General features: G+C 41.6%; 1 protein-coding gene across 1 annotated transcript in view; it reads left to right on the top strand.

Annotated features, from left to right (window-relative positions):
• Ndp (NDP, norrin cystine knot growth factor) overlaps nucleotides 1–23241 on the top strand; it is a 24579-nt gene extending 1338 nt beyond the window's left edge. The window contains exons 2-3 of the mRNA XM_005358948.3: nucleotides 12761–13132; nucleotides 21856–23241. Of these exons, the coding sequence (XP_005359005.1) occupies nucleotides 12965–13132; nucleotides 21856–22083 (396 nt within the window). The 5' untranslated portion in view covers nucleotides 12761–12964 and the 3' untranslated portion in view covers nucleotides 22084–23241. The remainder of the gene's footprint in view (nucleotides 1–12760; nucleotides 13133–21855) is intronic.
• The last annotated feature ends 1230 nt before the right edge of the window (nucleotides 23242–24471 follow it).

Genomic DNA, 24471 nt, shown 5'->3' on the forward strand with positions numbered 1-24471 from the left:
CTCCCCCCCCCCTCCTGAGATTCAGGTACAAAGAGTAATCTATTTAGCAAGATGAGAATTCCTGATACCTTGTAACTGTCATTCCTAACAGGCATGGCTGTTGCAGAGCATGTTTCTCTCCATTTCTAATATTAGTGTGTTCTAAGTACAAGATACAACACGGCAAATCACTTCAACACAACACTAGTAACCAGCTGCATGTGGAAACACAGAGATGCTGCAAATTCACTGGTGGCTGTGGGTGTCAGCTAACTACATCAAGAACCATAGACTGCCTCAGAATGGCATTTAGATTTCATGCAAGTATCTGCTCACTTCCCCTACATTAATTTTCCTTCTGAAAGTGAACCTGAGGGTTCTGTCTGCGAGCTTGCATTGTGGAACAGGGGCACAATTTATGGGGATTCCCCCCGCACACACACACACACACACACACACACATCATTTTCACAAATAACTAGCCTAAGGAGCTTTGTGAAATAAAATCAGACATTCAAAGGAGTGAATTTACCACTGGGTCACTAATCAAGAAAGACTGTAAAAAATAATATGGATTGGATTGGATTGTTGTAATATTTTATGACAATTTAAAAAAAATACTGCTGTTAGCAAAGCATTTAAGTGACTGCAAACAATTCTCCTAAGCTGTCATTCAGGCCATTATAGGAGAGCATTTGGACACAAATGTAACGCTGTGCATCATTTCTCTTAAAGCACATTTGCTTTAGGTAATGGGAGGACTGGTTGAGGCCTTAGTATTATTACTGTGTATCAAGCAGCTGACACTCACAGATGCCTGTGGAGTTCTCAATCTTAATTTGAGTTCCAATGACACTGTCAAGGGAAAAATAAATCATTTTTCAATACATTTAACAATTTCCAACTCATTTATTTTCCTGGGCCCTTGAAAAATTACTTTCTCAGAATTCTAACCACCAATGGTGGCCAGAGATTGTTACTGTCTTGAGATCTCAAAATTTCAGTACCATTGTGTCATTCATGCCATCATCTTTTAATACGTATTTATTAAGCATTTGCCATGTGCCTGGCACTATCCTTATCCTGATGGATGCACAAGTGAATGGGACATTGTGCCACATTTTTATCTTTGGTCTGTATGCTCTTTCCTGTTGAATCTGGGAAGAAAAACAGCATTGCCAATGGGTAATTGACAAGAACTTTCTGCTTATTATAAACCATATCCAATAGCTGCTAATGTTCTAGATTATTGGAATACTTATCAGCAGGTTTTCTATTTATAACGAAGGGTTCTCCTCTCCTTTGGCTGTTTGCATGAGATCCTGAGTATATCACACTTGCACGGCTAATCTGCTCCAAATTTTTCTTGGGGTTGGGATAGAAGCAGTTTGGAAAAAGAATAGCATATCCTTCTTAAGTTCTCTTGATCACCCTCTGGAAGGGAACTGTATGCTATCAGGAGATGGGTGTGAGTCACCTCCCCAGCAGCTGGCATCAGGGCTACTTGGTGAATCACTGTATTGGAAACATGCACAGAGGAAGATGCAATCACTCTCTCCCATCACTTACTTAGCCCATTCCCTAGACTGAGGAAATCAGTGACCTCTGGGCTTGGCCTAAATTTAAGAGGGCCCTGGGATGAGTAGCTGGACTTTGTTTTCTAAACCTAGGTCTCTGTCTGAGCCACACACAGCGCCGCTTTCAAAAAAGTCAGTCTAGTGTTTCATCACATGATTAGGTTCCTGGGGAAAATCCTGAAAATGTCATCAAAAGTGTCCTTGATTTTGTTGCCTCTTAGCAGAAATGTCTGGTAGTTGGAGTACCTCTGACCTCTGAGGTGCCTGACTCATCTAGGACAACCACATCTTCTTGCCATTGGCCTGGGTGCCCATGTTCATCTTTTTTCATGACTGTCACTTAATGACACTCTCCTGCCCAGCCAGCAGGAACAGAGGGGATGGAGAGGCAGGTGGGAGGACTAAGAAGCAGGAACACTGAACAATGAGAGGGAAGAAGGCCCTTGGGAAGGTGGATGAGCTCCAGGGCCCAAATTGCTGTGGCCTGCCCTGTCTGTGATCAGCTGTCATTTCCTCTTCGTGTATGACACTGTGGAACATATTAAAATTTCTCTGGGATGGTATGTTTGGAATTCCTCTGATGCCCCACCTCACAAACTAACCGGACAATAAAAGCGAGGTTGTAAGCCATTGAACAGCTGGCTGGCTATATATTTCCCCTCTTTCTTTCCCATAATCTAATACAGAAAAGAATCCTGTTAGACTGGCAGTGCCATGTCTGGGTACTTGTTTCCTGCAAGTGCTTCCTCCACTACCTCCTCCTGCACACCCTGGAATCTTCCTGGGTGGCAAGTGGCTTCTTTTCTTTTGTTTGCCACTGCTCTCAGCCCGCCCCCTTTTCCCTATGCCTGATCTCCCTCCATTGTGAGCTGCTGTTCGCTCGCCTGTTTTCCAGACAGCCTGGGTCCTGTTCCATCTGGGGAGAACAGCCCATGAGGTCTCCTCATCTCCATAGTATTCCCAGGATGTCATTCTTGGCACAGGTTCTGCTGGGCCGTTAGGATATGGGGGCTTTTTGTAGTCCTGAGCCTGAACCCACTCACAGAGAGGAGCAGCCACGTGGCCCGCCAAGAGCGGGGCTGGAGTGACCCGGGTTGGCAGAGACAAGCATACCATCACAGTGACCCGGACATCTCGGCGAAGGCCTGGGGGTGGGAGTGCTATGGGAATGCCTGGGTGCACTTCGGCCCACATTAAGAGAAATGTGGTGATTCTGTTGCAGACTGAGAGACAAGTGACTTGGACCAAAGATCCCTGGATCTTGTGGGCTCTGCCATTCTCCTGGGTTCCTCAAGTTTCTCTGCTGTCTCTCCTCCTCAGACAGAAAGAAGGAAAAAGAGGACTTTCAATTTGGCCAGCATAGGCTGATGACTTACCAAACCCATTGCTGAAAGAGAGAACTGAGAAACCTCTCCTGATTGAGTTCGCTGAAAATGTGTAGGAATTGAGTTGAGAAAGGAGCTTGTCCTTCCTTCCCCTCCTCCCTCCCTTCCTCCCTCCTTCCTTCTTTTCACTTCTCTCAGGACTGCCCCTTTCTTTCTCTTTCTTCCCTATCTCTTTACCTCAGAAGAGCAGTTTGATTCATGAGTATCGAGCAGAAGGTACTGAACTTTTTAATTAGAGATTCCCATTTAAAACTTTCATTGTGTAACATACCAAAAGACGCTGCTAATGTACATGGGAGTGAGAGTCATTATAGAGAAAACCACAAGGCAGTTTCTTATTCTTTTTTATTTCTTGGGAGTTTCAGATATCTTTTTTCAATTAACTAAAAATTCATTAAAAGACTCAAAAGGAAAAAAAAACTAACATAGCTGAATTAAAATGAGCCTTTTCCTGTTAACTTGACAAGAAGAGAGGGAGAGAGGGAGGGAGGGGGAGAGAGAGAGAGAGAGAGAGAGAGAGAGAGAGAGAGAGAGAGAGCGAGCAACCTTCTACCCTTCACTGCCAGTTCTTGGGATTTAATATGAATTATTCCATACAAGTCCCTAGGCTAGAGCATCTATTTAAAGAAGCCTGGCAGCATGAAGAGAGAGGGTAAAAATACAACCACTCTTTTGTCCCATCAAAGGTTTTCTTTGGGAGGACATTAAGAGCATTTCTGTTTTCCTGTCTGCCCCTGCCAGTGGCAGCATTCCAGCTGGTAGTACCCACTCCTCACCCATCAGGTCAACAACCGTGAACTTTTCTGATTTCAGGAGAAAGTAAAGGCTGAGAAATGCTTTAGAAAGTCCCATGTGTGGGCAATATGCAGGGGAGGCTGGGACTGGAATGAGTGCCTACTGGCTAGACTATACAAGTTGTCTGGTGAAATTCACCCCTGACACACACACATTTTCAGTCTTTGAGGAAGAATGTGCCTTTGTGCTGGTGGCATCGTCTGGCCTCATATTTTCAAAGCTGCCTTCTCACATCTCTGGCAAGGCTCTGCTTGGTGTGTTCACTCTATCTCCTTCATGGGGGTGTCTATGAGCCTAGTACTTAGGTATATATTACTAAGTGTCCCACTCCCTGGACCCTTTTCAGCTGTTCCGATCTAGTCGCCTAGAAGACATTTACAATCTGGAACAATGACTTTCCTGTTAGAAGGCGTGCTGACTCAGAAGATTCAAAGAATGGGCTAGTTCAGTTGGCAAGACATCCTGAGTACTTAGAATCAGGATTTCATCCAATGGAGGTCCATTTCATCCTCGTGTCAAAATCTGGACATGAATGCTGACTGGTAGCGTGGTATAAGATTTTCTGTTTTCCACAAAAGCTAAGGCTTATTCAAACAATTTGCTCTCTTCCAAGACCTGGCTATATCCCAACTTTTTCTTTTAAGCCATGATCCAACTGATTGAAGTATCCTTTATAAATGAGAGGGCAGCAGGTTAAGAACAAAAGTGGACCAACTGTCAGAAAATGCTAAGGAGTGCTCTTTCTTTAGCACAGTAAAGCTACAATAGGCTGAAACCTGGAGTCTCCTTCCATATTTTCATTCATAGGTAAGAAAAATAATAAGCCACACATAAAAGTAGAAAAGAATATTTTTGATGTTAAACTTGGCCCCTTTGTTTTTTTTTTCAAACAGCTCAGTTTCCGAAAGAGAAAGTTTAGCTCTCCCACTCCCCCAGAAATGGGTTTGAAATTGCCTTCCTGACTTACTTGAAAAGTGATCAAACCCCCAGGTGAAAAATATCCCCAAGCTCAACTTTAGGTACAAATGTAGGTACACCCATTCCTGAAACAAAACATGATGAATCAAAGGAACCAACCCTTAATCAATTTCCAATTTATCTTTAAAACTCAATTGGACACATTAGACTTGATACATTTCTGTGATCCCTTCCCCTGCCTCAATTCTGAAAATGGGCTCACTTTCAAAATTTAAGTGTTTCTTTTGAGATTTGGGTCCAAAGGCAGCAGAGTAGAATTGTGACAGGAGAACTGGCAGTGCTGAATCAAAACAAAAGGCAGCGAGAAAGCCCATAGTCCAATCACTGCGGGATGATTAGCAGCTCAGCGCGGGGAGGGGGGGCATGCTTTTCACATGATGCTTGTGCTAGCCAGTCTCAGCCCTTTTCATGAAGGCCTGCATCCAGAAGTGTTCCGATTTGAATTTCTCATTCAGTCCCATCATGGCGCAGAACAGGCAAATTGCATGAGCAACAGAAAAGACTGAGCGCTCTTATTGTTTATTACTGAGGACCCTCCAGCTGTTAGGTGAGATCACTCCCCACCATTCCAGAATGTGGGTTCTGGGTGAGGAGATGGCAATGCAGCTTTAGAAACACTTTACTAGACACTTTGAAGAAAAGCCAAGACACCCATTTGGCTTCTGGGTGAAAAGGAGCTAGTGCCGAGTTAGAATTGGTCATCTCCTTTCTCCTAAAACCGTGCCACAGCTAGAAGTCAGGGAAGGGCAAGTATTGCATTATATCAGCACATAGGTCCCAGAATACCTTATCTTTTCTACCAGAAGGGTGCATCTTTAGCAAGACTGTGTCCTCTGGGTTTGGTTTCTCAAAACTCTGGATCTTAGCAAGGTGAATAGTAGCTTGCATCACACTAGTCGCTAGTATTCTGGCTTGGATCTCACTTCTGTAGTAGGGAGCAGGTAAAATAAAGTGAAACTTTCCCCTCTTGAAATTGTGATAGTTGATAAAATTTGAAAATCTATGGCAGATTTGGGGCATCCAGAATAATTTCTCCTTTTCTTCTGTTACTATTGAGGAATCTATACTGCTTTTTGTTGTTTCTTTTAGTTTTTTTCTTCTTAAGGCAGGTTATCATGTATCCCAGGATGGCCTTGAATTCACTATGTAGCTGAGGATAATTTTAACTTCTTATCCTCCTGCCCCTGCCTCCTGAGTCCTGGAATCCCAGACATGCACCACTATGCCCATTCTATTTGTTCCCCATGTCTTTATAAACACTACGAATTGAGCTCCATACCCAGATCCAACCCCATTCTGCTTATTTTTATTCCTTGTGGATGAAAGGATAGCATAGAACTCAGAGTTCGGAGCCACTGGTGATTTGTGGCACCATAGAAAGACTACCGTTGAGCATTTTTTTGACAGCTTATCAACACATCAGTCACAGTTCATAGTCTGTGTCTAGATTTGCAGAAATAATCCAAACCCTGAGAGAAAAAGATTTCAACAGAAAAGTGCTTCCCAATACTCTGGTAATCATTTCCAATTTGTGGGAAATTTATATCCTAGAAGTCAATTAGTTACATCAACTGTTAAGAACTCAGAATTAGTTTTTTTCATGAAAACTTAGATAAGTTAAAAAATGCCTAGTGGAGGATCCCACAGCTATATTAAGTGGCCTATTCTTTTGAACTCAAGCCTCAACCCAGGACTTCAGGATTGTCCTTAGGACAGAAGTTCTGCAGATACGGTACCAAACAGGGAGACCTATTCTTGATCCCCTAAGACCTTAGTAATTCACATCTCTTTTGTCTTCTCCTGGGCCAGAGCCCTGCACATGATAGCTTAGGCTGCAGTCCAGTGTGGGACTACAGGTCATTCTAAGAAATGAACTGGCAGATAGAATTCAGCCTACAGCATCACCATCATCAAACAAAAGAAGCTGAACTCTAGAGTGAATGACTACCTTTGAGTGTTCTCTCCTCCTGATGGATGCATTAAATGACACTGGAGAAAATGACACAAATTTTAAGAAAAATAGAAACTGGTTAACTATACTCACCAATAACACATTATTATTAATAAAACATGAGCTTGGTGTGGTGGTATACACCTCTAATCTTAGCATTGTGAGGGCTGGGTAGGGAGGCTCACCCAAGGATTCAGTGTCAGCTTAGTCTACAGAGTGAAATATCAAGACACTGTCTAAAAAAAGCAACACAAAACAAAACCAAGATATTAATAATTTATGAACTACATTTAGTAAATCACAAGCACCAAATCAATTGGATATTGGAGAGTATTTTTATTTCAGGCCACCCAAATGGCCTCATGGAAGAGAACATTCTAATAGCTTGGCCTCCTGTTGGCTCAAGCACATTCATTAGAATGTTCTTGGAATCTTGAGTGATCATTAACTCCTTAAAGAAGAAAGAAAGTCTCACTGTAAGATGTCTTGGGAGAGTATCTAGTCCCAGAGCAGTGCTATATCGTCTGAGAAGCCTGGGAAGAGACAGACATGATTGAAAATGGACAAAGCTGTGAACTAGTACAACCAACTAATTGATTTTTTATAGAAGGAAACTGAGTTTTAGAGAAAACAAATAACTCAATAAAGCACTAGTAGACAATCATGGAAGGCATGCTGCAGCTTGACCATCTCAACAGATCAGCCTTCCTTCTAGTGGATCAGACAACAGCAAAATGTTCTGCAGCTTGCAGAATGCAATGAAATAGTTACTGATTATTTCAGACAAGTGAATGCATAGTCTGGAGATACAGAACACTAATAACATAGGATAGCAGAGGTCTGGGGAAGGAATCATGGTGTTTCAGGTAAGTGGTAAACTGGATAACAGTGAAAGCTTTCTTTCTTCACAAATGTGTCGAAGGTCAGGAACTTTAGCTACAGTCAAGCTCAAGGTCAAGTTCTCCCACTGCACTCCTCCCCAGGCAGTGAAACTATAAAAACCAAACACACACACACACACACACACACACACACACACACACACACGCAGGCACACATGCGCAGTTGTGGTCCACTGACTGTTGACTCATTGTTGCTCTCCACCAAGTTATATTTATTCTCAGACCTTTGAGCAACCTTATCTACAGGGTTATGATATATTGCTTCTTCCCCTGGTTCTATTCCTCCTCTGCTTTTGCTTTCCCTTCCTCCCCTTACACACCTACCTGTTGCTGTGGAGCTCTGTCACAGATGGCTAGTCACACAGTGGGAAGAACACAATGTCTTATCCTAGAATATAGAGCTATTATTTAACTGCAAGAATATTTTCTTCTTTTACCCAAGGTAGCACTATGGAGGTGGCCATTGCCTCCTACTACAGAACAGACACCCTAAGATGAAGGGAGCAAGAACCACATTCTTCCCCATTGACCTTATGGCTGCATCCATAGAGATCCCCAGAGACCTTGTATCTTTTTCATTGAGTATTACTGCTTCAGGGTCAGCCCAGACTTGGCTTCTTTACTGTTACTCTTGTGTTGCTAGATAGAAATAATTTTAAGCTATTCACTGAGAGCAGGGGATGCTTTCTACAATCCGACATGCTGTTTACAGTTTATAAATTAAGTATCTTGGGAAGAAGCATCTGACTTTTCTCCAGGGCATCTTGTTGACTAGATACCATTGAAATTTTGGGGGTTCCTGGGAAAGGGCTACTTAGCATTTTGCATTCTGAATAAGATCCAGAATTCCTTGTTTTTCCAATCCTTGTATGAAGTATTATCTAGTAGCAAACTTTCTCCCATCCATACAGTTTTAATTTCCCTCTTTTTAAAAAATTTCTATGCTTCAGTGCACTGCAACCTTATTCCTGACTCAGAAGATTTTTTAAAAAAATTAAAACAAATATTTGGGAGTAGTGTTTCACACCTTTAAGCCCAGTGTTTTGGAGGCATATGCAGGTGTGTTTCTGTGAACTCAAGTCCAGCCTGGTCTTCAGAAAGAGTTCTAGGAAAGCCAGAGGCAGGTGAATCTCTATGAGCTCAAGGTCAGCCTGGTTTATAGAGAGAGTTCCAGGACAGCCAGAACTACATAAAAAGACCTACCTGGTCTCAAAAAACAAAACACAAATATTTTAAATAATAAATATTTCTGTATGATACACTGAGTTTATTTCAAAGTCAATATATTTTATTCACTTCACCAAATCTTCTCAGAGACAATGCTGCGCATGCTGGACATAAATTAGTGAATGGGATGATGTATCAATGGGACCTCAAAATTAAAAAGGAAAAAGCAGGGTAAGACTCTTTACTTATAAATGCAGTGAATCTATTTTTTTCCTCTTACCTTTATCTATTTTACCTGTTTTTAGTGATGGGAATTTAACCCTGGGCCTCAGCATGTGAGCCACACCCCTGAACCCTGATCCATACATTTTATCTGCTAAAGCAAAAGGAAGCCCATGGTAAATGCTCAGTGAATGGATATGTATGGTGAATAAACAAATGTTTGTTGAAAGAAGCCATGGAAAGAACATCTGTCTATTTCAGTACAGAAAACAGCTCAGGAGAAACATAGATATGGAAACACTGCCCTCCTTTGCCTCAGAAGTAGGGCAAAAACAAGGCCGTTCTTGGCACATGACACTTGTCTTAGCCTGTTGCTGAAATCACTTGTGCAAAGCCAGTGCTTTACTCTCTGCCAGACAGAAGGTCAGCCCAAGAATGAGCTGATCTGTGGGCACAGCACCATCTCTCACCCAGGAGGCCGCTCTATTATTTCAATGAGGATGACAGGTGGGGAAATCTGGGCACCAGTTGTTCTTTTCCACTGGTAGCGTTTGAGAGGTAGCTCCAAAGTCGGGCATGCTGGCCTACGTGCTTCTCCTGCTGCAAAGGCTCTACACTGAAGTCAGGAGCACATGGCTCTGTCCTGTGGCCAAGTTCAGGACTCAGAGACTGTCCCAGAGCACATAGCACAAAGGACTACTGAGTTCTGTTCTTCAACTCATAGTGGCTTGGTTGGCTGAGGTCCTAAATCCTAATCACTATTTGAGTTTGTTACATATGGCTTAAAATTAAAGACAAATGAATTAATTTAATTTCAAGAAAATGCGAGGAGCTCCCATAAAGCTGAAATGTCCTAGCATGCCAGAAAGCAAGCGATCCTGTGGTGGTGTGGGTTTTCTTAATTGGCCATGCTCCTCTGTGTAAGTCGCGGCTCACACTGCAGACCCTGCTCTGTTACACCACGGCTGGGCTCAGTTGTTCTCCGTTCTTAAGCTTTATTGTCATAAACTGCTCTTCAGCACAGCACTGCGGGCTCATGCAATTTGTACAGTTAAAGCAAAAACAAAATGCAACAGAAGTCTCAGCCTCTGTTGCGGTAGAGGCCTGCAATTTCAGGGTGCCTTGAGAGCTCAAGAAGTCTACACCCTAAGAATCTGTACCAAAACAAACAAACAAATAATTGTGGTGGAGAGATGCCTCAGTGCTTAAGAGCACTTGTGTTTGCAGAGGACCTGGGTTCCATTCTCAGTATCCACGTCTCATGGCTCTCAAGCATAAATAACTTCTAAAGCATTTGATCACATCTCATGGAGGCCAGAAGAGGGCATCAGATTCACCGATACTAGAGTTACAGAAGGTCGTGAGCTCTCTTGTGGGTGCTCGCAATGGAACCTGGGTTCTCTGGAAGAACAGCCAGTGTGCCTAACTCCTGAGCCCTTACTCCAGTCTTCTTTGTACTTTATAACTACTTTGGTGTTCAGTTTATCATCTCAAGAGAACAAACCAGTTCACAGGATTGAGGATATATGCTTCAGTTAATAGAGTATCCGCTGCTCAAACATGAGGTCCCCAGCGAGTGCAGACCCCCAACATCCATCTAAAAACTCATGTCTGTACCCTAAAAAAGGTAATTCCCTGATGATCATCACTGAAAGGGTAAGTAGACACAAGCCTACATCTCTAACCCAAAAGCTATCTTCAATTGATAACCTCCCTCAAATGAAAAAATTGTTTTCTCCAAAAGAGTCTCACTGGGTATACAAACCATACTTAATGGCAGACCCCAGCAGTAGATGGACAACAAAATGAACTCAGTGACATATTTTGAAGCTTGTTTTGTCTCACAGTGCTTTGTCTGAGCTATTTTTTCCCATTGTGACTTCTAGGTTTGTGTTTTAGTGACATCTCTGTGCACAAGTGTGTGCGTGTGCCTGCATCTATATGTGCTCCTTGTGCTTTTTCTTTGGCTCCTTTCCCCGATTTGCTTGTTTTGCCCTATTGTGGTTTGTTTGTTTTTATTTTATAGTTTTTTAGATGCTCATTTCTTTTCTGATGAGAGCAAGAAAGGGTGTGGTTTGGGGGTGGGAGGAGTTAGGGGAGGAGATACTGTAATCAGAATATATTGTATGAAAAAAAATCCATTTTCAGTAAGAAAAAAAATATTCCTCAGCCTTGGCCCATTGAGCCATTTGGGCACAGGCTTGATCCATTTTAAGGAGAGGTCATTGTGAGCATGTGCATAAAGGAGAGGGGTACAAGGCTATCTGGGAACAGGCTCTTCTCATCTTTAGGATTACCCTCTGCGTAGCGAAATGGTGGTAGACAAATCCATTGCTATTCATTGCTGGCATTTTAGAGCAGGAGGGAACAATGTATGCTATTGCTGTCAGTTCTTCTGTCCTATAGGTGAGGAAATGAACTGGAAGAATTTAAGTGAGCTGTGCAAGACATCACAGCTGATTAATGGCTGTGCCATGACTGAGTCCAGGTGGTTCCTCTCATTTTTGGTCCATGGCCTTCCTGAAATTTATAGAATGTCCCAGAGACATGTGCTCCTAGCTTTTGCTAACAGGGATGCTCTGCTCTGAGATGGTCTTATTGCCACACCCTTCTCCACTCAGAATGCCCTGTCCCACGCTCACAAGTTGTCTAATTGCAGCTAAGTGGGTCTGAGGATACTCTATTGTATCTATTACAATAATAATCTATTGTATTGGCTTGCATCACCTTGAACTTGTTATCTTGATCACATCAATACTTTCCCCTGTTTATTCAGACTGTTCACAAATAGGAAGTCAAAGAAATACTTGCTCTCTGAACAAACAATCCAACTTTGATCTAAAATATCTTTGAAAGTTTTTCTGAAGCTTTAATTTCTCCATTCCTTTGGTTTGGTATGTGCAGCCAGGGTCTCTCGATTTCCCCAAATTTTTGAAAATATTTTGATATTCTGTGTCTTCTGGTATAATACAAAGCATCATTGAGGTAAATTAGTAGATTGCAGAACTCTGGTTCCTTGACCAGGAGCTATAGTTAAAAGAACAAAGCAAACTTTAGGGAAACTAGTATAGCACAATCTCTGTTTAATGGAAAGTCTCTACTCCGATGACCACTCTTTTCAAATTACACTGTGGGCTTCAGCTACAAAGGTTGTGCAGCAATGTGTGACTCTGTTGGGAAATACGCATGTGGTGCCTTAGCCACGCTGGAGGCCAGGGATCACAATGTGGGTTTCAGATGCAGTTGGCCACTGACGCTGGGTGGCAAGGACTTAAAACAAAAACAGGAAGAGCCCAGAGCACAGCAGTGGAAAATTTAGGTGGGTGGGTGTAGAGTGGAAAATGTACTCCCTCGGGCCACGGCCTGTGTTCATTAGCAATGACCTTCCTTTGCTCTAGCCCTGTAAACTGATGTTGATAGCAAAGCTTCGAGAGAATCTGAATAAACCCTTCTGCCTTGTCAACCAAGGACAAAGATGAGACCGCCCAATTTAGTTAGACTGTGGCCAGAACCATGTATTTTTAATCGCAACCATGGGCTCAAACTATTCCGGATCTTAGGCACATAGATTCAAGCAATTCAAGTCAGCATATGCTTCCACTCAACTGTCATGTCCATTTCCAAATGGTCATAAATATGTAGTATAAACACTAAGGTCGGGGTACATGAAATGGATGACAGCATAAACTAATAAGGCTCCAGAAACCAGTGTTCTTTACCCCAAACGGCATGGGAATGTTTGATTTTGTATCTCTTGTGTTGCATCCATATTTCTGGGAAAAATAATTTTTGCCTTCATTCCAGCTGTACAGTAGCTACTGTGGTGATCGGTTACAAGAGAAAGGAGCAAGACAAAACTCCAGCATACAAAGGACAATGACAACCAGAAAGCGACAGCTCCATCCTGTCCTGGCCTTGAAAGGAATTGGATCCTAGGTGGTGACATTTCCTATCTATTGTCCTCTGTCGCCCTCTGCTGTTCTTCTGGAGAAGTTTCCCCTTACAACAATGAGAAATCATGTACTAGCTGCATCCATTTCTATGCTCTCCCTGCTGGCCGTAATGGGAGATACAGACAGCAAAACAGACAGCTCCTTCCTGATGGACTCTCAACGCTGCATGAGACACCATTATGTCGATTCTATCAGTCACCCATTGTACAAGTGTAGCTCAAAGGTAAGATCAAGGTCGCTCCAAAGTCTTTGAGAAGATACCCCTTTCCCTCATTTACAGAAGAGAGGCCATAGTTCCTTGTCAGGTGGCAGAGAACTGTGACCAGAGCCCAAAGTGTAGCTCTATGACTGGCTTGTAAAACTCACAAGGGAATCTTTCTTTAGAGTTTTCCCACCATGTTTTGCAATACCATGACTGTAATGGAGCTTGTACATGCTGATCCTGTTGTTGGGTATCCTGTGTCCCTGACTGGGAAATTTATGAGCAATAATGTTTATTTTTCAATAAAGAAAAACAGTGGTTGGAAATATGGCTCAGTGGGTAAAGTGAGGACCTCAGTTTGGATCCCTAGCACCCATGTAAAAGAGCTGCCATGGTGGTACACACCTCTAATCTTAGGGATGAGGAAGCAGAAACAGGAGAACCTGTGGGGCATTCTGGCTAGTCAATCTAGCCCAGTAAACGAGCTCCAGATTCAGTAAGAGACTCTGTCCATCAATCTCTGACCGCCACAGTCATCTTTGTAAAAATGCACACATGTGCATGAACATACACACACACCATACACACACACACACACACACATGCACACATACATGCAAGAAGAAAGAAAAATGGAGCCTCCAAGTTATCATAATTCCTTCTACCTGCATCAACAACCAAAAGAAGGGGAAGAAGTTGAATAAGATTTAACAGTGGAACACATTCTTGGAGGCTCCTCAAACAGTTTTCTGAACTATCCCAGAACGAGCTGTGTGGTCTAAACCTTCCTCCCTGTGCCACATTTATATTAAAATGACTCCAGAACTAAAGATGACAATTCAGTTGTTTATCATTTTATCTTGCTTATCAGTTTTGTCTTCTTTGCAGTGGGTAGAGTGTTTCTTGCACAAGTCATTTATGTCTCAGTGCTGAGAAGAGGTGTGCAAAGTACTAACACCCTAAAAGACCACCAAGAGTGGCGGCCATGTAGACCACCCAGAAGGGAGGCACAACGTAGGATGGAATGAATTCCAAATTACAGTTCTCCCGACTATCGTTGCCTCAGCCACGTGCATTAAATGTGGCCACACTTAGTAAATTAGATTTTGTTTAGCTCTACCTCAAAGGATTCTCACTTTAGTCCTGAGACTAAAACAGCAGCAACAACAAAACCCATTGAAACATTCTCATATGTTAAGTATTTTTAAAATTACCCATATAATTAAGAATTTTCAAAACAATATAAATCACTAGAATCATTAAAATTAAGCTCATGGAAATAAATCCCTCCACCCTCCATTTCAAACATGTCTGCGTTTCCATTTTCCATAACTTACATGATTGTAGACCTCGGAAGATCCCTTATTTTAGTTTGATGAGATAAGTGTTTGAAGGATCAAAATTTAAGTTAAATCAATTTCACTATTGTATTAATAAGACCTGGGACTGTAGGAAAAGAAATAGATATTTTTCCACTTAAGAAAATATCCTGGTTCTTATTTATACTTGAGGAACAAAACTGAAGAGAAACAATTAGATGCTGAGCAGAAAGTTTCCTTCTTGGAAATGGAGAGCAGGAGCTGGTGGAGCTGGTGGGGATTGGGGGGGACACACTGGCTTAGGGTTCATTTCAGCACCACAGAAGCACAAAAAGCAGCAGCAACAACTAAAACAACTATGAGGAAAAGATAAGAGAAACATTTTTATAACCATGATTGCTCAGAAATTACTTCAGAAGAGACAGCACTTGTGTTCACTGCTTGTTAGTTCATGGACGATTTATTTCTTTGTTGAACTGTTCTTTATAATCATGTTTCTTTAAAGGAGAGAAAAGGAATTCAAATTTAAGAAAGTGTCATTGTGATGAAAGGGAGGATAATAGAAAATAGTGGCATCTATAAAAAGTTGAGAGTGGATGGCAGAGCGCTTGCCTAGCATGTTTGAGATCCTAGGTTCCATCCCCAGAACCAAAAGAAAAGTTGAAAATAATCCAGAAGATTGGACAAAATGATTTGTGATAGATGGAAGACTATCTTAGCATGTTAACCTAAGAGAGGAAAGTTCAAGGAAGAAATGCCATTAATGCAAACTCACAGGATTTAAGCAGGACTCTTAGAAACAACTTTTAGTCAAATGTTGTTCAACTTTGCTTCTCCCAGAATGCCACTGTGCATAGCAGTGTAAAACGTGATAATAGAAAAAAATGTTTGTCATTTCATGGAAGCAATCTGTTTTCCAACTTCCCAAATGACCCCAAATATAGCAATGGTTTTATGTAAATGCTGCTTGTAATTATTAACCTTCCTTCCTTGGTCACAGAAATTTGAAACTCTGCCTGGCAGAGTTTCAGTTACCAGACCCTTTCTGGATTAAATTTTCTTTATGTATTCAGGAAGAAAATGATTTTCATTTGGAAATATTATATAGTTTTAAACTTTTACAGACTTAGTCTGATAGTCCCTCTAATGGGTCTTGTAGCATGAATAATAAAAACCCAAAGACAGAAATTGGGGTTCAATCTGAAAGTCAGAAAAACAAAGGGGCCAAGCCACCAGGGAAGTCTTACCCCTACTAAAGCTAGGTGACTGCAAAACTAAGCTTCTCTTTCATCTCATTTTATATTCCCTTTAGTGCTGGGATTAGAGGCATGTGACTCCCTAGGACTGGGATTAAAGTTGTGCGCCACCACCACCTGGATTTGTTTCTGCATTGATCTTGTGTAGCCCAGGGTGGCCTTGAACTCACAGAGATCCTCTGTCTGGCCTCCAGAATAAGATGAAATCTATGTGTGGTCAAAGGAAAGGAATGTACTGCCTTGAACACCTAACCTATGTGTATATATATATATATATATATATATATATATATATATATATATATATATATATATATATATATATATATTCATTGCCAAGAGACCAAGAGACCTGTCACGTAGGTATTATCATTCCCATGATGGAACAAAGAAAACTCGCAACCCAGAAGAAAAGAGGAATTGGGTTTCTTGATGCCACACAATTTGGGAATGGCAGTATTTTCTTTGTAGAGTTCATTTTTCTGAACCTGGATCCTCATATTGAAGGAATGCAGTAAGAATATAGGAGCTATTATTTAGAATTCAGATCTAGGTGCCTAAATAAATGTCATACCTTACAATTTTTTTCTAGAAAAAAAAGAAAAAATGGGTAAAGGTTTTATGGACAACTTTTGTGGTACTCTCTGTTCACCATGGCCCTGAACTTGTATTTGCCCAGTTTTAGGTCCTGTCAACTTTCTCCTAACAATTCAGTAAAGAACTAAGATACACTCAGCAGAAAAGACTGACCTACCAAGAAAGACAGAGTAGCCACTGTTTAGATTATACCCAGTGTCTTTGTTAGTAATGATATCTCATGGGATTTGGTCCAAAAGGGCCGAAGTGGCAAGCCATTTCCATTCTTCCTAAGAAATCACATTTCCCTGAAATTCTGCAGAAAGGTCATAAAGCAAACAAGCTTAAGATCTGCAGCCAGAAGAAATGGGCTGTCTGTAAAATGGTGACGGACACTGAGGCTTTACTGCAGTAGAGATCTGCTATTCAGTTCTTGATTCACAGCTTTCCAAATGAGTGATTTCAGGAAGCCAAATCATTATTTGGTGCCTCAGTTTCCTCCTCTGCAAAAAGAGCTGCTTGCTTAAGGACATGGCTATGTATGGCAGCGATGGTAATATTTGTAAAGCAACTAGCACAGAGCTTGCCATATAACAGATCTTTAATAAAGCTGTTATGATACTTATGAAGAAGTTGTAAGCTAGACAGGTGTTTCAACCCACTCTTCTATTTCAGTCACTACTAAGACTTCCATAACTGTTGGGATCCCTGCAGTATTAAAGGATTAGGAATGTGAACTTCCCTATGACTCTGCTGGCTATGGGAGGGGTGGGGAAGAACAGAAGAGAAAAGTAAATATAAGCCCCTGTGCTGGGTGCTGAGAGAGAGGATGAAATAGAAGCAGACTACTGGCTACCTTCACAAGGGGAATGGAGGAGGTGCAACGGTGAGTTCTGACTCCTGACCAGCTTGTATTTCTGAGATCCTGGGTTGGAAACGTGAACTGGCTCCATGGGTGTTTGAAGCCCAAGTTGTTGAGAAGTAGGGGACGGTGGTCCAAGGTAATGGAGTAGAACCAGGTTCTAAGTGAGGGGTGAGGGGCAACCACTCTGGGCAAGATGAGACAGCAGACTGTGAGGAAAGAAGGAGCTGAATTGAGGAGACCAAGGTTGTAAACATTCTGAGAGAGAAGGTTTTTCGTGTCAAGGACTGAGCTGCAGGATTGGGAAAGAGCTGCTAGAATCCCCAAGCCCTGTTCTGTTGCTGCCCATGAAGTTCATAGGAAAATGTATGGGAGTTAGAGATATGGAGTTTATAATATAATTGATCACCTGAGACATGTAGCATAATTTTTAAAATAAGAAATTTATTTATTTATTTAATATCTGCCAGCATGCCAGAAGAGGGCACCGGATCTCATTACAGATGGTTGTGAGCCACCATGTGGTTGCTGCGAATTGAACTCAGGACCTCTGGAAGAGCAGGCAATGATGCTCTTAACCGCTGAGCCATCTCTCCAGCCCCTAAAATAAGAAATTTATACGATGGCTACTGTGTGAAGGCATCATCAAAGTTGTTAAAGACAAAAACAATAGAAGAAGACAAAGAAATATTTATCCCTCATAATGCTTCAAGAGGATATAGGAAAGGGAAGTGTTCTGGATGCAAATGCCTCTTCACATCTGTTTGATTTTTGGCTTGTGTGACAGTAACAGACAGCAGTTGGAGTGATGTGAGTTCCCATCCAAATCTTCAAGTGTCACCGCTATGCTACTTTGTTCCCCTGGTTGTCATTTTGTTGCTGATCTCAGCTGTCACATGTGACCCTTTCAATATTGACCTGGGTTCCTAGAGATGAGCTGAGCAGTCATGTCTTGATGTCGCAGGTAAAAGAAGGTGTGGGAAAGTGACATTGATGGATCTTGTTCCTGGTATATATATATATTGAGATCATCTGAAAGAAAGACATACTCAACTCAAAGTCATGAAACATATTTAGAAAGTTAAAATAATAGAAAAGAATGTTTCTGGACATGTTCAGTTTTCATTATAAAGGTGAATTTACTCTCCTTCCTCTGTCCCTCCCTTGCCCTCTCTACCTCTTTGTGTGTGTGTGTGTGTGTGTGTGTGTGTGTGTGTGTGTGTGTGTGTAGTAAGGAGGCTGCTTGTTGGTTCCTGGCTGCTTAGCCTGAAATAATCACACAGAAACTGTACTAATTAAACCACTGCTTGGCCCATTAGCTCTAGCTTCTTATTGACTAACTCTTATAATTTAAGCCATTTCTATCAATCTGTATATCGCCATGTGGCTTATCAGCTAAAGTTCCATCTGGCTCCGGCAGGGATACATGGCTTCTCTCTGACTCTACCCTTCTGTTCCTGAGTATTCAGTTTAGTTTTCCCCGCCTAGCTCTGCTCTGCCATGCCCTGCTCTGCTATAGGCTCAAAGCAGTTCTTTATTCATCAATGGTAATCACAGCATACAGAGGGAAATCCCACATCGTGTGTGTGTGTGTGTGTGTGTGTGTGTGCATGTGTGTGTACTGAGAACACCAAAAAAAAAAAAAACCACTAATTGTTTCAGTGTTTGGAAGAGGAGACCCACAGACAAGATATAGGAAGGTTTTCATTAGACAAAACCAAGTGAAAATGACGTCCCTGGGAGAGTAAAGACATGCACAAAGACAGGAGGCAGGAAAACTAAGGGCAGTCCCATGGGCTCTTAAGTAGTTAAGCTCGACTTTAACTGGAGCAGGGAGCGGATGAAGAGAACAGCTATAAGACAGGAAGTACTTGACATGTGGGACAGTCACGGTAGGTACTGACTGTGTATCTCTGTTTAATCATCTTGTGTAGAAACAGTACATGAGAAATAGGGACTAGGCCCACTGAAGGTGAACCTAGGTCCTTCCATCCTAGAGATCTTGTCCTTTACTCTGGACTGGGCATGGAGCATGATATCCTAAAAACTTTTAGTTTAATCACAATTAAGGTAGCTTATCTTCAAGTTGCCCTGTATTGCAGACTTGACTATTTTATGGACAGCTAATATCATGTTCAGTTAGGGCCATATTTGACTCACCATGTATGTCTTACTGGGGTATCCCATGCTGTCTTTGACCTTTTGTAATTATTCTTGTTGGAACAGGTTTGTTTTATCCACCTGGATCTATAAAGACTTTACTTTGGAAAGTGGCAGAATGATTGCTTTACTCTCCAAGAGTAATCTGGATTAGAGAGCAGCAAATTTTATGCTGTTTCAGTGTGTGAAGCTAGTTTCCCCATGTACTGGCAGATACAAGGAGAAGGAACTGGGGAAGTTCTAGGACTCTCAGAGAAATGGGGTAGACACCAGAGATGGGCCAGGTATTGTTTATCTACAGCATAATCCTTTCAAACCTGGTTGGGATGATGTTTATCTTGCCTGTCAATTTGAAGAACAGACAGAATACCAATATAAACTTTAATAGAATTAAAACAGCTTACAGTAGCCATTTTCTCTCTGCCTTTGTGACCTTGCAAAGAAAGTAATGTTAGACCAATGGAACTTATTCCTCCCTTAGTCCTGATAGCTTTTTCTGCTACTATCTCATAGTTCCTTCGTGTGTGTGAATTAATTGTTGATATTTCTCCCAGTATTTCCTCAGATAATGATGTTAGTAATCTTTAACTATCAGTTTAATTTTGCCCCATAGGATGATTTCAGAAGTCATCTATAGTGAGTCTTTAATATTAACTGCTAATTACCAAAATATTATAAGTTTCTGTATCACCAGGGATCAAGCTGCCTTGGTCCATCCCACTCATGCCTCCCCTCCCTAGTATTCAAAGATCATTGAACTATATGAGCTGTCATTTATCTTTGTGGGGCAAACTCCTGTTTTAATGCACATTCAAAGCACCTTTTCTTTGGGTTTAGCTCAAACTTTTTGGGAAAGCAGAGCAAATGAGTCTACCTGCCTACTGTTATAATTTAAACTAAGCATGACCAGAAGAGTTCTTGCACATCCACTCACTGTCTTTGACCTGGACATGCCAAGGAATGTGGTCAGCATTTTTCCTTCTTGAACTATGACCTTAAAGCAGACATGTTTGGGAATCTATTCCTTATGCTCAGTGTGATCAGGAATATGCCCACATCTAAAGTGCTTTCCAGTGTGAATACACATAGGTTCCCAAAGGAACCTCCAGACTTCCTTTGTCTGGGAAGGTCATTACTTCAGAAATTTCCTCCTGAGTTCCTTACTTCTACTCAAAAAAAAAAAAAAAAAAAAAGAATCAAAGGAACCTTTTGGCCATGTCCTTAAGCTGTATGCAAAATGGTAAGTATGTACTTTTTCCTGAGGGTAATTTTTATACTTTTTAAACAGTCTTTCATTTTTAGATTCATTTATTTTTTATGTGTATGTGTGTGCCTGCTTACCTGTATGTACATCTTCTCAGGTGTCTGAAAAGATCAGATGTTGGACCTCTCTGGAACTGGAGTTACAGGCTGTTGTGAACCATGTGGTATAGATTCTGGGAATAAATCCAGATCATCTATAAGACTAGCAAGTGGTCTTGACCATGGAATCAGCTCTCCATTCCCTTAGTTAGTCTTACTAGAGTCTTACTATAAAGAACACACAAGCTCTGACACAGCAGCCCAAACCTCTGGAAATGGAGAGGGTCAGGGTGAATTTTCTCTGAATAATTCGGAAGATGCTGACATAAACTGTATAAATGACAGGTACCTCTTTAAGGTACAACCTCAGGTATAAACTCTCAGACCCGGAAATGTATCCTGTCTCTACTTCACTTTCTTCTTCTAAGTTACACCTAGAATATTTCTTCCAAAACAACACTTAGATAACTCCTTTTTCTTCTGCAGAGACTACATTCCTTCTGTTTAGTTATTTCCCATTGAACCCCCCATTCCATCATTCTCTGTTTGAGCCTGGATTTCAATCCGAAGTGACTTTCTGCCTGTTGGTGGTGGTAGAACTGCAGTACTTTTGGGCAGTGGTCGTCCTCCATTCATCAGGAGAAACTCATTTTGTACTCAGATGTTTATTTGGCTATGGTTTTGGAGGCAAGGTAGTTTTGAACTCATTTATGTACTTGAAGATGACTCCTGATACTTCTGCCTCTACTAAATGCTGAGATTACAGGTGTGTGTCACCATCTCTGGTTCATATGGTCCTAGAGACTGAACCCAGACATGTGGGTGCACTAGGCAAGCGCTCTATCACCTGAAGTACATCACCAGGCCCGCTCCTGGATTTTTTTTATTCACACCATAGTGGTACATCTTCTTAATTGATTCTAAGTCATCACTGCACTTCAAAGGAATCTTGAAAATCATGAAAGCTTGGGCCTTACTATAGGAGTTAAATTCAAAATTGTTCCAGATGGGGTAGTGTTGAATGATTTCCTACCAATCTCCAGGTACTGGGGATTGAACCTAGAGCCTTGTGCATGCTAAACAAGTCCTCTACTGCTGAGCCACAATACCTTAAATACATATTTTAGGTTTACCAATAGATTCTGACTTGCACCCACTGGTCTGACCCAGCAGGAATTGGACAGGAGTGTTAGAGCCTTTCAAAGGATGCTGTGGTAACTTGAGATTTGGGCACCTGCACATAGTAATCACCTCCCGTTATTTCTCCAGATGGTGCTCCTGGCCAGATGTGAAGGGCACTGCAGCCAGGCATCACGCTCTGAGCCGTTGGTGTCCTTCAGCACTGTCCTCAAGCAACCTTTCCGTTCCTCCTGTCACTGCTGTCGACCTCAGACCTCCAAGCTGAAGGCTTTGCGTCTGCGCTGCTCAGGGGGCATGCGACTCACCGCCACTTACCGGTACATCCTCTCCTGTCACTGCGAGGAATGCAGCTCCTGAGGCTTGCTGCTGAGTGGCTTTCTGGCTGGGACAACCACAGGAGCAGTTCAACCAGCCAGAGGAGGACTGGCAAGAAAAGAGTTAAGGCAGATAAACATGGAGCGAGTCCCACAGGATTGTGCATATTCTAGTTCTAAAGACTCAATGTGCTTTCAATGGAGAGTGACTCTGGGAACTCGTCTTTCATTGCCATCTCCTTTCCCTGAAGGAATTTCTTTGGTTACTTTTCAGATTCAGGCATTTCCCCTGTTGGCTCTGAATATGGTTTGGGTTTCTGACAATTCTGCATTAGTGAGAAAATGTGGGGCCCTGTGCAAGAGTGTGTCAGGCTGTCCCTAGTTGGTGCATATTAGGGAAGAATTTGCCCAACTCTTCTTAGGAGATCTTTGGTTGTTTTTCACCTTGTCGTTTTGGTCTAAGAGTTGTCTCCAAAGGTTACCAGTTTCAAGTTCCGGACAGCAAGTCCGTGGATATGTTTAGTGAGGTTTATTCACAGCTCGCTGATACTAAAATAACTAATACATGGGTTCTTTCATGTGACTATGGAACTCCTGACAACTATAGTTCTTCATAAATGACTTCGGGGCTATAAAGGTGGCATAAGGAATTTATTTTCTGGAGGCCTTTGCAGGTAAATGTTGCTAAACTTTTGTAAGGAGGTAGATGTTCAAAGACACACACACACACACACACACACACACACATACATACACGGATGGATACAGTACTGACTCTGGAGAAGGCATAAATTACTAGTGGCATGGGAATATGCCATACTCATAACTGAGAATTAGTCAAGCAAGTAGCAGTCTATTCGTGGGTATTCAAAAGCTTCAGTCATGTCTTAAGCATCATTCTCTAGCATCCACCTGTCTACGTGAGGCTGTCTAGTGGTGGCCTAGCTTATCCTCTGAAAATTTTGTTCCAATATATTTTTGGTCATTGAGGCTCAAATTTTGAATTCTCCCAATGTTTTGAAATAAAAATAGAGTACCTTCAAATTTTGGCTGCATAGGTATTGTTATTTCTTCTTCCTCCTCCTCCTCTTCTAATCTTCTGTGATGTGAATATAAGATCCATGTAACTACTGTTTGGAAATCTTCGAGGATATGATAGAACTAAGAACAATTCGAAGGAAATTGAGTCTCAGGACGCATGATGGGAACTTAAAATAAAAAAAAAAAACAATCAATATACTGTGGTGTGTGAACTTGGCTGCTGGTCTCAAATTTTAGTACAAAATATGATGTGTTGTGGCTTCCTTAGGTACTATTGTGTGAAATATACATGACACATCCCTTTTGATCTCTTCATTTTTCTCAGGAAAGATTGGGTGCCCATAAGTCAGGTCAAGAGAAGCAGCAGGAGAAAGTTCACAAACAACACTGTCGCTCTGTGCTCCAAACCTAATGATACTACTTTGATCTTCCTCAGCACTGCAGGAAGTGTGACACTGGCATGCATTATATATACTACAGGCACCTCAATGTGAACGCCAACATGAAAATTCAGTTTCCAGAGCAACCCTGATACCACTCTGTCTTGACTAACCAGGAGTGACAGCACTCCCCACTGTTAACACAGCTATCCCGTGAATTATTTTCCTGCAGAGATGGTGGTTTTCTTCTCTCTTTGGTACTACTTCCACACAATTTTGTGAAAGCCAGTGGGATTAAGTTTTTATTCATGGCTTTGAAACAGAATTTTTTAAAAAGAAACTTTAACTTGATTTTAACCTTTATGGTGATAGAGTCAGCAATTCACTGAATTGGAAGATGTCCTTATCCTGAAAGCAAATTTAAATCGGCAATTTGGACCATTATATGAAGAGAAAAATTGTCATGTGAAAAACTAAATTTAACACTGAAAGTTAAGTGGGTATCTAAACCCCTCCCTTGGTTTGAGATAGGTTCTTGCTATGTTTCCTATGCTGGCCAGGAATTTTATACACTCCTGTCTACCCAGCTAAATAGTTATAATTCATACAGGATAATGAAAGAATGCTGGCCAGACTTACGGATTTCTTTCCTGTTTGCTAATCAGAAGTATAAACAGTCCTGGAGAGATGGCTCAGCATTTGCTGTCCTTTCAGAGGCCTAGGGTTTGGATCTCAGCACTCGTATAAGGTGGCTTACAAATGCCTGTAACTTCAGCTCTAAAGGATTCAATTTCCCCTTCTGGCTTCCATGAACAACTGTGAATAAGCAGATACACAGACAGACAAATAAAAATAAAATAAATATTTTTTAAGTAGAAATGATACTCCTAATAGTAAAATGTCTCTTCTTGGCTTTGAAATGTCATTTGCCTTTGAGCCTCTATAATATAACCCCCAAAGTCCAGTCTTTATTTGCTTCTTAAGTATATATGACTGTAGCAGGAAGGTGT

The sequence above is a fragment of the Microtus ochrogaster genome, chromosome X, assembly GCF_000317375.1.
Source record: "Microtus ochrogaster isolate Prairie Vole_2 chromosome X, MicOch1.0, whole genome shotgun sequence".
Taxonomy (NCBI): Eukaryota; Metazoa; Chordata; class Mammalia; order Rodentia; family Cricetidae; genus Microtus; species Microtus ochrogaster.